Source organism: Salmo trutta, chromosome 14 (assembly GCF_901001165.1).
Source record: "Salmo trutta chromosome 14, fSalTru1.1, whole genome shotgun sequence".
In the NCBI taxonomy this organism is placed as follows: domain Eukaryota; kingdom Metazoa; phylum Chordata; class Actinopteri; order Salmoniformes; family Salmonidae; genus Salmo; species Salmo trutta.
In genome coordinates, this window is record NC_042970.1 from 75001364 (window position 1) to 75016481 (window position 15118).

Genomic DNA, 15118 nt, shown 5'->3' on the forward strand with positions numbered 1-15118 from the left:
AAAGGTATATGGAGTGAGTGTGAGCCATAAACATACAGACGGCTGGTTAAAGAGCCTTACGGTTCAGGGTCTAGTGTATCGTTCTTCTTCCTCTCAAACTGGTCTTTACATATCATTCTGAAGAGGCAGAGAAGACAGCAACTGGTTAGATGACACGGTTAAAACATGACATGAAACAAACATTTACTGCAAATACCTGAATATAAAACAAGATCCTATTGGAGTTTGAATGAGATGAATGAAGTGAACTGGAGAACAAGTTAAGCAGAGACGGGTTGACTCACGTCTGTGGTTGTGCCGGGTCGTCCCCTAATGTCACATTGTGCCCCTGGATCTCATTGAAGCACTTCTCACAAAAATGATACCTGGAACAAGACGAGACACACACATACACTATAGCACACGGAACACAGAAAATGGCACCAGGCCCAAAGAGCACCAACAGACATTCAAAGCATCCACTTGCCTCAACTAGATATAACTGAATTGTGGTTGTCGTACCTAGCTGCCTTAAGTAGATGCATTAACTAAGTCACTCTGGATAAAAGTGTCTGCTAAATGTACAGATCTGAAATACGATGACTACCTAAAAAGGTTGTCAGTGCATATGAACATCAGAAAAGTCATTCCTATGTCAGAGTTGTACAGTAAGTACTTGCACATTAAACTTCAATGCAAATGTTTCCATTAGAACATGGGAGAACAGTAGACCATGCTGCAAGAGAGATCAGGGCCTGTATATTCATAAAGCATTTCTGCAAACGAGTACTGATCTAGGATCAGACCCCCCCCGATCCACGTTATCTTATGGCGTTATCTAGTGATCTAAAAGGGCAAACTGATCCTAGATCAGCACTCCTAATCGGAGATGCTTTATAAATACGGGCTCAGAGCATGCGGCCTTGTGTTACAGCGTTATGCTATCTATTCACACGCCACGGCCGCTGTGCTGCACAACCCCATCCCAACGCATGCAGAGGAAAAACTAGTTGCAGTTACATGACCTGAACACCAGGCGGAGCAAGGGGGCAGTGTTCTGATCGAGCACTCTGCCATTTAGCGCAGAGAGGCAACTCTTACCTGTTCTGGTAGCTGTAGTAGGTGCCGCCGGTGGGTATGGTGCACAACTGCTTACCATAACAGCAGAGAGTTTGAGGAGAGAACTCATACTGCAAAGGAAGTGGCCAACAATAAAATGTTAGAATACAGATTTGCAAGAAAAGTTCATTCCAGAGATGAAAACAATCTCTGCCTCCGATCCCTCCCTCCCTTTCTCCACTACCCTCCCATCCCTCCCCGCCTCCCATCCCTTCATCTCACCTTGCGGCCGCAGCAGTAGCCAAGGCTCATCATAACGGGGTCTATCTCCAGCTCAAACACCTCGGCCAGCTTGGAGCAGAACTTGTAGACGCGGGACGTCTTGCGGTTGTAGATCCAGGCGTTGTTGAACATGACCCAGATGTCTTCCACGTACTGCCAGGGTTCCTGGTACTGACCCGTGTCCAGCTTACGCTTTATGGTGGACAGGTCGATGGGGTTCTTCACGATGTCAAAGTAGTCCTGGAGGGAAGAAAGTCAGCTGTTCATCAGACCGCATCAGTCAACTGCTACACCTAACAAACATTTGCAGACATATTTTCATAGAAAATAAAGTGAATATAACCCATGATTCATCCTAAAATATTAGCAGACCTGCCAACCCTGTCCAACTTTTTAGAGTACCAGACGCGTGCGGCAAATTGGAGATTCACCTCGCGCACGTAGTACGGGCCGAACTGGAGTTCTTTCCCCACCGCACACTCGTGCACGCGATGTTTGTTAGTCTGATCGCAATTATAGAATTGTACCAAATCAAGTCTATAAAAGGTTGGAATACTTTATTTGACAGCATTCCATTTACACACATTAACAAGATCTAATTAGAAAGAACAAAAGGGCCTTTATTCTTGGAGTTTTTTATTTTATTAAACAAATAAGTTATTTGTTTAGGTACAAACTGTACAAACGCCTTATCCACGATCAAACTTAAAAAAAAAAACTCTGATATAAGAACAAATGTTTGAAGCAGAGCATCAAATAAACATGTTATCCATAATAAAAAGGAAAAAACTATGATAGGAAACAGTGGGTGAGAACAAATCTTCTGGAGACCTTCAAATGTTCAGGAAACCATTTCCTAGACAGGTAGCTAGCAGATTTAGCCTTATGCAGCAGGGTATCAGGGTAGACTTCTCTGTGGCAAACAGTTCTTCTGGCAATCATTGAAACCTTCTTGGTAACAAGGGCACTCAGCAGGTCTGTACTGAGGGAGCCTCTGTACTGGGTTTTGTTCTTGGAAACGAGACTGAATATTCGTTCGCAGTCTGCATTGCTGTGGAAAATGACCAATATCCCCAGCATCACAGCCGAAAGGTGGGAGTAGACCAGGCTACCCCCCCCCCCCTTCCATTGTGCTGACTTCTCTCCAGGCCTGATCCGTGTGCATGTTGACCAGACTCCGCTCAAATGGTGTTGCCTAATAGTCTAAACTAATCTTCCACCAGATCAACAGAGGCTCCCTCAGGAATAATGCAGGGAAAGTGTGCCATGAAAAAGTTGAGGGATGAGAACTTGGCAGTCTGCCTGTTGGCAATGTCAGCGACCACTGCATGCTGGAGGAGCACATTGCCAAATGGACATTTCAGCAACATGTAGTTTACTGCAGAAGAAAATACATTACTGACATCTGCATAGAAGGTCTTCAGATCCAGCTTGCCTTGGCTTCCTATGTAGGTACGGGTGTCCTGGCCAATGGACAGCTCCTCGTCAGAAAGCTGGTTTTGTCTCTCCAGGTAGAGCGTAGGCTTGACACCAGTACAGTTTTTTCATGAGCACACGTGCTTAGACAAACATTATGGATCACACCTGGTTCAGTCCAGTCCTCTGAAAAAGTATTTTACAGTAGGCTACCGCAAAAGGAATCTGACCGCTGTTCAGTAGGCTACCGCAAAGGGAATCTGACCGCTGTTCAGGGAATCTGACCGCTGTTCAGTAGGCTACCGCAAAGGGAATCTGAACGCTGTTCAGTAGGCTACCGCAAAGGGAATCTGAACGCTGTTCAGTAGGCTACCGCAAAGGGAATCTGACCGCTGTTCAGTAGACTACCGCAAAGGGAATCTGACCGCTGTTCAGTAGACTACCGCAAAGGGAATCTGAACGCTGTTCAGTAGACTACCGCAAAAGGAATCGGACCGCTGTTCAGTAGGCTATCGCAAAGGGAATCTGAACGCTGTTCAGTAGACTACTGCAAAGGGAATCTGAACGCTGTTCAGTAGACTACCGCAAAGGGAATCTGACCGCTGTTCAGTAGGCTACCGCAAAAGGAATCTGACCGCTGTTCAGTAGGCTACCGCAAAGGGAATCTGAACGCTGTTCAGTAGGCTACCGCAAAGGGAATCTGAACGCTGTTCAGTAGGCTACTGCAAAGGGAATCTGAACGCTGTTCAGTAGACTACCGCAAAGGGAATCTGACCGCTGTTCAGTAGACTACCGCAAAGGGAATCTGAACGCTGTTCAGTAGACTACCGCAAAAGGAATCTGACCGCTGTTCAGTAGGCTACCGCAAAGGGAATCTGAACGCTGTTCAGTAGACTACTGCAAAGGGAATCTGACCGCTGTTCAGTATGCTACCGCAAAGGGCCAGAAGAGTCTGGTGTTTCAGCCTATGTAAAGGTGCCTATTGTATTTCTTTGCCGTGCATACATCATTTCAGTTTCAAAAATGTATAAAATCTCAAATCTAGTGCAAAGCATTTTAGAAGCATTGCCTCCATAGCTAATACCGGACACCCATTCATTCTTCATCATTCAGTCTTCTAAACTCCTGACTCCATTTAATGCCAAGATGTTTATAATTTACTTTTACTTTTGTAATGCTTTTTGTGACGTGGATCATAATTACAGTTACAGTCTCAGGTTGCGTGAGCCTCATAACATTACGAATTAAATTTATATCACACTCGCACAAATGCGACAAGTTATTTTTCGTATTTGCATTTCATTTCTTAGCTTGAAACAATTAGTGTTTACCTTTCCACAACACATGGAGTGGACTGTGTTTACGTACAGCTGACAGTCGGCAAACTCAACATCACAACAAACAGGAGGGGTAGACACGGGGTAGCTACATCCAATAACGATGTATTAATCTCCTTGTCCGTTGACACAAACTCCGTACATGTCTGTGTGTTGCAGTTCGAAAATCGGGATGTTAGATTTACTCAGAGGATTTCTTTTGTATTCATGTTTTTTTTTTATTAATAAAAAAAAAATGTATCAGGCCCCATTCATTTCTGCATACTTTTAACTGGGATCTCGTACCTGCGTATAAGGACAGAGAATTGCGTAGTTGGTACGCAAAATGTGTGCATGTTGGCAGGTCTGTATTAGGAGTATAATTCAGATTTGCTGGACTGGAAGTTTCAAGTGGAATGACTAAAGGGTATTTGAGCTCTGTGGTTCTCTATGGAGCGGTTTAAGGGGTGGGCTACTTAGAGGGATGCCCTGCAACATAGAGACTCTGGGTCCTGTCTGTAGTGTGTACTCACTGGGATGCCCTGCAACATGGGGTCTACAGGCAGTCTGAAGGGTAGAGACTCTGGGTCCTGTCTGTAGCGTGTCTGTGTGTACTCACTGGGATGCCCAGTACCATGGGGTCTACAGGCTGTCTGAAGGGTAGAGACTCTGGGTCCTGTCTGTAAAGAGACTCTAGGGTGGGCATGAGGGCCTGGCGCAGCTCCTCTGGCTTGAAGACTGGAACAGATATGGAGAGAAAGAGATTTAATAGGTGTTTTTTAATAAGTTTCATCCTAGACCAATTCCTTGTCCTGTCCCTAGTCCCTTCTTGAGAGAGGGTGAGAGCGAGAGAAAGTGCAAGCGAGAGCGAGAGAATGGCGAGAGAGAAAGGTGGCCAGAATACAATTTTGATAAACTCCCATCTATTGGGTGAAATACCACAGTGTGCCATCACAGCAGCAAGCTTTGTGACCGGTTGCCACAAGAAAAGGGCAACCAGTGAAGAACAAACACCATTGTAAATACAACCTATATTTATTTTCCCTTTTGTACTTTAACTATTTGCGCACCGTTACAACACTGTATATATTTATAATGTCTTTATTCTTTTAGAACTTTTGTATTGTTTATTATCCATTTCACTTGCTTTGGCAGAGAGAGGAGAGGAGAGGAGAGGAGAGAGAGCTCACTTTTCCTCCGTGACTGAGAAGGGGATGAGGACACTGTGCCGTTGGCTCCTCCCCCCTCCTCCTCTTTGGGCTCAGTCTTCATCTCCAGCTTCTTCTCCTCAGTCTCCATTGGCACCTGCTTCTCTTCTGGCTCCTCCTTCACTGACAGGGAACCAGAGTCCTCCTCAGTCTGCAAACAGGAAGTAAAGATGGGCGATTAATAAAGCTAGGGAAAATGCCTTGTTTACAGTATAACCCATGTGATTCATAGCTTCTATTTCTATGATTCAACATTGTCTAATGACATGGATGGACTTCACATGACTTCTGGAGCTCAGCTTAATCAAGCCTGAATGAATGAAAAAACAAAACACACCTCCATCTTGGGCTCGGTCTTGCCACTGGCCGACTCAAACCCCCGCTGGTCCCTAAGCTGCGGCTCGGCCTTGGTCTCCTGGGCCGGCAGGTCAGGCAAAGCATGCTGGGAGTGCGAATGCAAGTCGCCGCTGGCGGCAGAAGCTGGGGTGGGCACCCGGTTATCCAGACTGGCACCTGTCTGAGAAAGCTGAAAGAGAGAGAGAAGGAGAGAGCGCCAGAGTGAGAGGAAGAGCGAGAGCGAGAAAAAAGGAGTGTGAGCAAAAGAAAGAAAAAGAGGGAAAAAGGAAGAATAATAAAAAGAGAGTCAAATGAGCATTTAGTGGAAAGCAAGTACTTCACAATTTGTGAAAACAGTGAGTGAGAGACTAGTGAGTTTGGGGGACAGATGAGACATTCCATGGTTGTCATGCAGCTAGAACACAAGATGGCATGGTCAATGGAGGTCAAAAGGTCAACCAGAAAGGGTTGAAGGTGAGAGGTTAGAAAGGGATGTCGTAGGTAGAAGTTCAAGGTGGAAGGGCATGCCATGCAGTCTCAGGGCTCTCACCGGCGTGGTCGGGGGCTGCACTGTAGGAAGCTCCGGTTGGGGTTGGGACTGAGTCTGTGGCTGGAGGGGGGTATGTGGCTGGGTTTGAGGAGGCTGGGTTTGGGTCAGGTTTGGGCGGGGAGGGGTGTTGGAAGGACCAGGACCGGGGGTGGAAAGGGTGGGGGTTGAGCTGCGGCTGGAGGGCTTGGGGGTCTGCAGGTTAGTTGTGGGCCCCCCTGTGGAGGAAGAGGGTGGAGGAGTAGAGCGCGGGGGGGGCTGGGAGGGGAGCTGGGGGCCCAGGGGACCAAGTGCACTCATGGTGAGGTTAGCACTCTGCTGCTGCGGCGACTGCTGCTGTAGGGAGAGAGGAGGCGCACACACACACAACAGAAGACACGACGACACAGAACAACGATTACATACACATAAACCAATCACACACAGAGACTTGAGTTATAAGGGAACCTCATGATAGTCAGTGTGTGAGTTGTGACGGTTACTGATTTTAGTGGGTAATTGAACCCCCCCAGTAGACCAGGCCTTCCCTCCTACCATCTATCTAACCCTCCCTCCCTTTATCTCTCACCTGTGTGACAGCAGCCTGTGCTGGGGGCTGGCCTAGACCCAGGTTGTTAGCATTCATGGCGCCGGAGGCAGAGGGGGGAAATGGGGTCTGAGGGGGATGGAATTGACTATTTTGATTGGCTGTCTGGCCCACCATGCTGCCGCCGCCGCGGGCTCCCAGCATGCCCTGGGCCTGTGGCATCCGCGAGGGAGACAGACCCATCTGAGGAGGAGAGAGTGTTACTGTGGTAATAGGAGAACCAATCAATCAAATCCTAGATATACACAAACACAATGAAGTGTAAAGAGGAGTACGCCAGCCTTAACTTCTCTAGGGTAGGGGGCAGTATTCTGACGTCCGGATGAAAGGCGTGCCCAAATTAAACTGCCTGCTACTCAGGCTCAGAAGGTAGGATATGCATATTATTAGTAGATTTGGATACAAAACACTGACGTTTCTAAAACTGTTTGAATGATGTCTGTGAGTATAACAGAACTCATATGGCAGGCAAAAACCTGAGAAAAATCCAACCCGGAAGTGTGGAAATCTGAGGGTTGTAGTTTTTCAAGAGATTCCCTATCCAGTATAGTGACTTAGGGTTCATTTTGCACTTCCTAAGGCTTCCACTAGATGTCAACAGTCTTTAGAACGTTGTTTCATGCTTCTACTGTGAATATGGAGCGAACAAGAGGGCCTGGAAGTTGATGAGTGAGAAAATGACATGAGCTCAGAGGTGTGTGCTCACGTGAGAGTTAGCTGTGTTCCTTTTCTGAAGACATTGGAATTGTCCAGTTGGAATATTACTGACGATTTATGTTAAAAACATCCTAAAGATTGATGCTATACATCGTTTGACATATTTCTACGAACGTAAATAGAACTTTTTTTTACTTTTAGTCGTGACATTTGCACGTGCTTCCTGCATTTGGAGTAGTGGACTGAACGCGCGAACAAAAGGAGGTATTTGGACATAAATGATGGACTTTATCAAACAAAACAAACATTTGTGGACCTCGGATTCCTGGGAGTGCATTCTGATGAAGATCACAGGTAAGTGAATATTTATAATATTATTTCTGAGTTTTGTTGACTCCACAAAATGGCGGGTTTGGTATGTGTCTGAACGCTATACTCAGATTATTACAAAGTGTGCTTTCGCTGTAAAGTGTTGTCATGACGTTGGCCTGTGGGTAAGGTTTATGACCCCCCCCCCATAAATACCTTTCTCCCTTCCCCTCTCTTTCTGACCCTACTGAAGGACTGCTGTCCTGTTAAATATAGAGAGTCTGGGAACATCAAACAAATGGGGAAAGGAACCATATTTTGGTAATAAAACCAGTTGGAAATATGCTTTGGAACGTAATGAGTATGGATGTCAGTTCGGTTGTCATCTGAGACATTATGACTGATGACAGGACGACATAAACTGTACCTGGGAAAGTATACACCCTCTAGTTATCAGAGTCACATGGAATTGTTATGCAATTGAAATGTTTGATATTGAAATTGTTTGTTAGGAGATTAAATGTAATTTTAGCTTCCAAATGAGATAATTGGGTTTTCATAAGGAAAGTGCCCTGCTTGATCAGTGGCCCACCCCTGTGAAGAGACAGGGGTTATAAACGATGAAACACATCCTTCCCCCTCTCCACTATATAAGCCTTTGACGAAAAGATAACCACATGTTCCAGTACGTGAGGTCTGCAGCCTCTACGTTAGAAGAACACACGTCAAGTACAGAACTAAGCCAACCTCGGCGTGAGCTTTGGTGGCGAATGGTATGAACTTTGAGCTTATTCACTACAGAAGTGATACTTCCTAGCCGTTGAGTTAGCAGCGGCCACTGTAGACGGGGGCTAGGAAAGGACGGACGACGGATCCAGTCTAACAACGAACACACGAAGATACCACCACGTATCCAATTTACCACCAGAGACATTCTTCCGAGGACAGGAAGATCTGTTGGCCAGCATCTACGACCAATCTACCGAAGCGCAGCTCAGAGTAAATATTTATTGCATTTTCCTTTTCCAAATGGGCGGTAATTTAGAATGCATAAGATAATGTATTTACGATAGCATAGCTGCTGTTTCTTTGTTCCTAAGTCTTCCCGCTCTTTCATTCAAGCCCAACCCCCTTTCCTTTGTGTAACCAGCCATCATGTATGACATCATTTGTATTCGGTGTATTTGTAATTCTGTGTGATTAGTTTAGGTATTTAGTAAATAAATAATTAAACCCAATTTTGTATTGCTGATTCAACTTGTTAGCCAGGGTTCGTGAAGATAGCCAAGAATGTACAACTTTCATTATGAGACTGAAAATAAGATAAGGGTTAATATTGACTGCTATCGATGTAAAATATGACTAAGTATTTTAAGAGTTTATTCGGAAGATAATGGCTCTATAAACGTTCTTCCGTGGTGCCCCGACTTTCTAGTTAATTACATTTACATGATTAGCTTAATCAGGTAATATTAATTACAGAGAAAGGATTTTATAGGTTAGCATGTCATATCACTTAATCCGGCATAGCCAAAGACACGACAGTGTTTTTGAAATCTGACACAGCGGTTGCATTAAGGAGAAGTGTATCTATAATTCTTTGAATAACAATTTAATATTTTCTCAACGTTTATGATGAGTATTTCTGTAAATTGATGTGCTCATTCACCGGAAGTTTTGGGAGGCAGAACATTTCTGAACATTACACGCCAATGTAAAAATGGGGTTTTTGGATATAAATATGAACTTTATCGAGCAAAACATACATGTATTGTGTAACATGAAGTCCTATGAGTGCCATCTGATGAAGATTATCAAAGGTTAGTGATTCATTTTAGCTGTATTTCTGTTTTTTGTGACGCTTCTCCTTGCTTGGAAAATGGCTGTGTGGTTTTTCTTGTTTAGGTGCTGTCCTAACAATCTAATGTTATGCTTTTGCCGTAAAGCCTTTTTGAAATCGGACAATGTGGTTGGATTAACGAGAAGTGTATCTTTAAAATGGGTTATAATAGTTGTATGTTTGAGAAATTTGAGTTGAGATTTTTGTTGTTTTGAATTTGGCGCCCTGCTATTTCATTGGCTGTTGGCAGTGTGTCCCGCAGGTGGGACGCTAGCGTCCCACATACCCCAGAGGTGTTAATGCTATAGTCTGGGGCCCCTAAAATACAGCATAATTTCAATATATCCCTTCAAGCCTATGTGAATAGAACCAGTTTTCCATTTCAATTAGTCACTGTGCCGTCTCTTCCAGACAGCACCAACAGAGGGGTTGTCTATAACGGGAGAGATCATCAATTATCACTACGAGAGCTCTCGACAAGACGGCGTCATCAGTGAGCAAGCGGCGCTCTGACTGACTCAAAGCGCTAGGAAAACTAAAATAAATGGCGCGTTGTGTGCTGAAACGTGACCCCTGTAACTCCCGCATCCCACGCTTCGGTTTTTACTAAAGAACTGTGATGCTGCTGAGCGTTAAGAGGGAATGCTGGGAGTACAAACTCTCCATCCTTCCCCCTCTCTCTCACATCCCTTGTTCTCTCCATTCTCTCTCAGTCAGTCTTGGTACAACGGTAAACCATGCCAGCAGTGCTGTACTTTACATCAGAGGGGTGGTGCTGCTGCATCATTTCAACCTAACAAAAGGTCCTAACTGACTGACTGACATTTCTCTCTTGGCCACTAAAAATACTCTCCAACATACGATGAGTCATGGCTGGAGAGAACATTATGTCCTGCATCCCAAATGGCACCCTATTCCCTACATAGGGCTCTGGTCAAAATTAGCGCACTATGGGAGGTGTTGACAGGACACCCTTATATATCCTAGAGTGTGTGTGTGGTACTCACGGAGGGGACGGAGCCCATGTTGATCTGTGTGGGGTGGTTCATGGGGGAGGCGGCACGGGGCCCTAGAGGCTGCTGGGACATCTGGATGTTGGGCAGGGCCATGGGGCTGAACTGACTGAGCCCTGCAGAGGAGAGGTGGAGCACAACGTCAGGCAAGAAGCGCGCCCTCACCACACACGCGCGCCCTCACCACGCACACGCACCCGCACCATGCACACGGGACATGACGCACAACACACCTGTAGAGAGATGCCAAGCGCATACATCAAATTGATCGACACGAATACGCAGATTCACACCACACAAATTGCCTTAAGTAAGAAATCCTAGGGTGGGGTTGGTACCTTGAACAATTTGCATGCGATTCATGATCTGATTTGGCACATTGGGCATAGACACAGGTCCATCTGAGGAAGAGGAGGAAGCAGAGAAAGACAGCAGGATAAGCTAAGGGTTGGAGAAGAGCAGCAAACAAAGACGGCAGAAAAGCAACCCCCCAAACAGTTCCAGAAAAGCCCTGGCTTTGCCCACCACCACTACTACCACCTCCAGTGTTCGGGTTTAGGGTTATGACTTGGTACTCACTCTGTGGCCTAACAGACTGCCCAGGGCCCAGGGTGTTGGGCTGCGGGAGACCTCCAGGCTGCTGTTGGGGTCCTGCAGCCGTCAGAGGCCCCTGGTTGATGATCTGTTTCTGGAGCCGAGACCTCCTCTTCTCCTCCAGCTCCTTCTGGATTTTATAGATCTTCTCTGCCAGGAAGTGGTAGTATTCATCCTGCAGGGGAGACAACAAATTAATGAATAAAATGGTTGGGTAATGTAGTTCAAAACAATCTAGCAGTCTAAAAACTACAAACTATTAGAATGCATAAAAACTAGTTTACCACCATTATGGCTCATCAACTTCAGTGCTCAAGTGTTGGTAAGAGCACAAACTGATAGAACAGATAAAAGCAGGACACTGAGGACTATTCAAGGGGCTTGTTTCTGGGGAATGTGAGCTGTGGACCCTGCTGTTGGCAGACTCATCCATGTCCCCCTCCACCTTCCCAGCGCGCGTCGTACCCTGCTGTTGGCAGACTCATCCATGTCCCCCTCCACCTTCCCAGCGTGCGCGTCGTACCCTGCTGTTGGCAGACTCATCCATGTCCCCCTTCACCTTCCCAGCGCGCGTCGTACCCTGCTGTTGGCAGACTCATCCATGTCCCCCTCCACCTTCCCAGCATGCACGTCGTACCCTAATGTTGGCAGACTCATCCATGTCCCCCTCCACCTTCCCAGCATGCACATCGTACCCTAATGTTGGCAGACTCATCTATGTCCCCCTCCACCTTCCCAGCGCGCGCGTCGTACCCTAATGTTGGCAGACTCATCCATGTCCCCCTCCACCTTCCCAGCATGCACATTGTACCCTAATGTTGGCAGACTCATCCATGTCCCCCTCCACCTTCCCAGCATGCACATCGTACCCTAATGTTGGCAGACTCATCCATGTCCCCCTCCACCTTCTCAGCGCGCGTCGTACCCTGCTGTTGGCAGACTCATCCATGTCCCCCTCCACCTTCCCAGCGTGCGCGTCGTACCCTGCTGTTGGCAGACTCATCCATGTCCCCCTTCACCTTCCCAGCGCGCGTCGTACCCTGCTGTTGGCAGACTCATCCATGTCCCCCTCCACCTTCCCAGCATGCACGTCGTACCCTAATGTTGGCAGACTCATCCATGTCCCCCTCCACCTTCCCAGCATGCACATCGTACCCTAATGTTGGCAGACTCATCTATGTCCCCCTCCACCTTCCCAGCGCGCGCGTCGTACCCTAATGTTGGCAGACTCATCCATGTCCCCCTCCACCTTCCCAGCATGCACATTGTACCCTAATGTTGGCAGACTCATCCATGTCCCCCTCCACCTTCCCAGCATGCACATCGTACCCTAATGTTGGCAGACTCATCCATGTCCCCCTCCACCTTCTCAGCGCGCGTCGTACCCTGCCGTTGGCAGACTCATCCATGTCCCCCTCTACCTTCCCAGTGCGCGCGTCGTACCCTAATGTTGGCAGACTCATACAGCATGCACATCGTACCCTAATGTTGGCAGACTCATCCATGTCCCCCTCCACCTTCCTAGCATGCACATCGTACCCTAATGTTGGCAGACTCATCCATGTCCCCCTCCACCTTCCCAGCATGCACATCGTACCCTAATGTTGGCAGACTCATACAGTGCATTCAGAAAGCATTCAGACCCCTTGATTATATTTTTTCCCCTCAAGCTACACCCAATACCCCATAATGACAAACCGAAAACAGGTTTATACAATTTAGCAAATTTATTTAAAAAACAGAAATTCCTTATTTACATAAGTACTCAGACCATTTGATATGAGACTCGAAATTGAGCTCAGGTGCATCCTGTTTCCATTGATCATCCTTGAGATGTTTCAACAACTTGGAGTCCACCTGTGGTAAATTCAATTGATTGAACATTATTTGGAAAGGCACACACCTGTCTATATAATGTCCCACAGTTCATGTCAGAGCAAAAACCAAGCCATGAGGTCGAAAGAATTGTCTGTAGAGCTCTGAGACAGGATTGTGTCGAGGCACAGATCTGGGGAAGGATACCAAAAAATATCTGCAGCATTGAAGGTCTCCAAGAACACAGTGGCCTCCATCATTCTTAAATGAAAGAAGTTTGGAACCACCAAGACTCTTGCTAGAGCCGGCCGCCAGGCAAAACTGATCAATTGTGGGAGAAGGGCCTTGATCAGGGAGGTGACCAAGAACCCGATGGTCACTGACAGAGAGCTCCAGAGTTCCTCTGTGGAGATAGGAGAACCTTCCAGAAGGACAACCATCTCTGCAGCACTCCACCAATCAGGCCTTCATGGTTGTGGACAGATGGAAGCCACTCATCAGTAAAAGGCACATGACAGCCCGCTTGGAGTTTGCTAAAAGGCACCTAAAGGACCCTGACCATGAAAAACAAGAGTCTCTTGTCTGATGAAAGCAAGGTTGAACGCTTTGGCCTGAATTCCAAGCGTCACACCCACGGGAAACCTGGCACCATCCCTACGGTGAAGCATGGTGGTGGCAGGATCATGCTGTGGGGATGTTTTTAAGCGGCAGGTACTGGGAGACTAGTCAGGATCGAGGCAAAGATGAACAGAGCAAAGTATAAAAAGATCCTTGATGAAAACCTGCTCCAGAGCACCCATGACCTCAGACTGGGGTGAAGGTTCACCTTCAACAGGACAACAACCCTAAGCAAACAGCCAAGACAATGCAGGAGTGGCTTAGGGACAAGTCTCTGAATGTCCTTGAGTGGCCCAACCAGAGCCCGTACTTGAACCTGATCTAATATCTCTGGAGACCTGAAAATGGCTGGGCAGCAACGCTCCCCATTCAACCTGACAGAACTCGACGGGCTCTGCAGAGAAAAAAAATTGAGAAACTCCAAATACAGGTGTGCCAAGCTTGTAGCGTCATACCCAAGAAGACTCGAGGCTGTAATCGCTGTCAAAGGTGCTTCAACAAAGTACTGAGTAAAGGGTCTGAATATGTAAATATGATTTTTTATTTTTAATAGATTTGCAAACATTTCTAAAAATCTGTTTTTGCTTTGTCATTATGGGGTATTGTGTGTAGATTGAGGAAAAAACGTAATCCATTTTAGAATAAAGCTGTAACGTAACAAAATGTGGAAAAAGTGAAGGGGTCCGAATACTTTCCGAATGCACAGTACCCCTCCACCTTCCTAGCTTGTGTGTGTGTCGTACCCTGCTGTTGGCAGACTCGTACATGTCCCCCTCGACCTTCCTAGCGTATGCCACCAGGTTCTCCATCCGCCTATCCTTTAGAGCTGCCGGATCTGGGGTGGGGAAAATAGCTTGTACTCTGGACAGAGAGAAGGAGAGGGAGAGAGCAGAGGCATTGAATAAACAAACTAATGAACATGGGAAGGACTCAGTCTCTAGACTCTTTTCAAGTGATTCACTGCTTATGTCGCCTTAAGAACATGACTCTCATTACAGAGCATCCGATATAAGTGGATGTGGGTGGTTGTGACTAGGAAGTTGTTTGTGTGGTGTGTGACAATAAATCTAAAGGCTCCCGGTGAGTCACAATACAAAACCACTGCTTTGGAAATGAACCACAACTCTGAGAGACTTGTGTTTAGTATTCCATTGAGATAAGAGTATTTTAACAGTTTTCTATGGTCGTTTTCCCACTGCAGCCATCTGAACGTACAGTTTGTGGACGAGGTGGTTGCGGAGGTCCTGAGTGACGTGTTCATGCCAGGTCTTCCTGACTCCCGATGCTGAGAGGGGGGCGGCGGTGGGCAGGTTACCCCCCATAGAGCCAACACCTGACCCGTCGGACAGCAGCTGACTGACAGGGGGAGGAGAGGGGGAGATTAGGACAAGGGAAACCATCTTACATAGGCCTGAACAAAAGCTCACGAGGAGTTCCAATTCAATTAAGTCTGGTGCTGTGTCAACAAGTCAATTCATATGGAAACCTGTGAGAGAATCTTCAATACAGCTAAATGTATTCACTTATGATCGTGCTATACGCC

The 15118-nt window shown here is 46.6% G+C and overlaps 1 protein-coding gene across 5 annotated transcripts in view; it reads right to left on the bottom strand.

Moving 5' to 3' along the window:
• LOC115147398 (CREB-binding protein) overlaps positions 1-15118 on the bottom strand; it is a 65843-nt gene that overhangs the window by 9221 nt on the left and 41504 nt on the right. For 2 of the 5 annotated variants that reach the window (XM_029689629.1, XM_029689628.1), the window contains exons 8-21: positions 14791-14931; positions 14319-14436; positions 11128-11317; positions 10887-10949; positions 10543-10664; positions 6712-6912; positions 6147-6479; positions 5598-5786; positions 5243-5411; positions 4672-4790; positions 1321-1560; positions 1081-1169; positions 285-365; positions 61-117 (exon numbers count right to left, since the gene is read on the bottom strand). In XM_029689629.1, coding sequence (XP_029545489.1) covers positions 61-117; positions 285-365; positions 1081-1169; positions 1321-1560; positions 4672-4790; positions 5243-5411; positions 5598-5786; positions 6147-6479; positions 6712-6912; positions 10543-10664; positions 10887-10949; positions 11128-11317; positions 14319-14436; positions 14791-14931 — 2112 coding nt within the window. The remainder of the gene's footprint in view (positions 1-60; positions 118-284; positions 366-1080; positions 1170-1320; positions 1561-4671; positions 4791-5242; positions 5412-5597; positions 5787-6146; positions 6480-6711; positions 6913-10542; positions 10665-10886; positions 10950-11127; positions 11318-14318; positions 14437-14790; positions 14932-15118) is intronic. The other 3 variants (XM_029689630.1, XM_029689631.1, XM_029689632.1) reach the window with 3 other exon arrangements.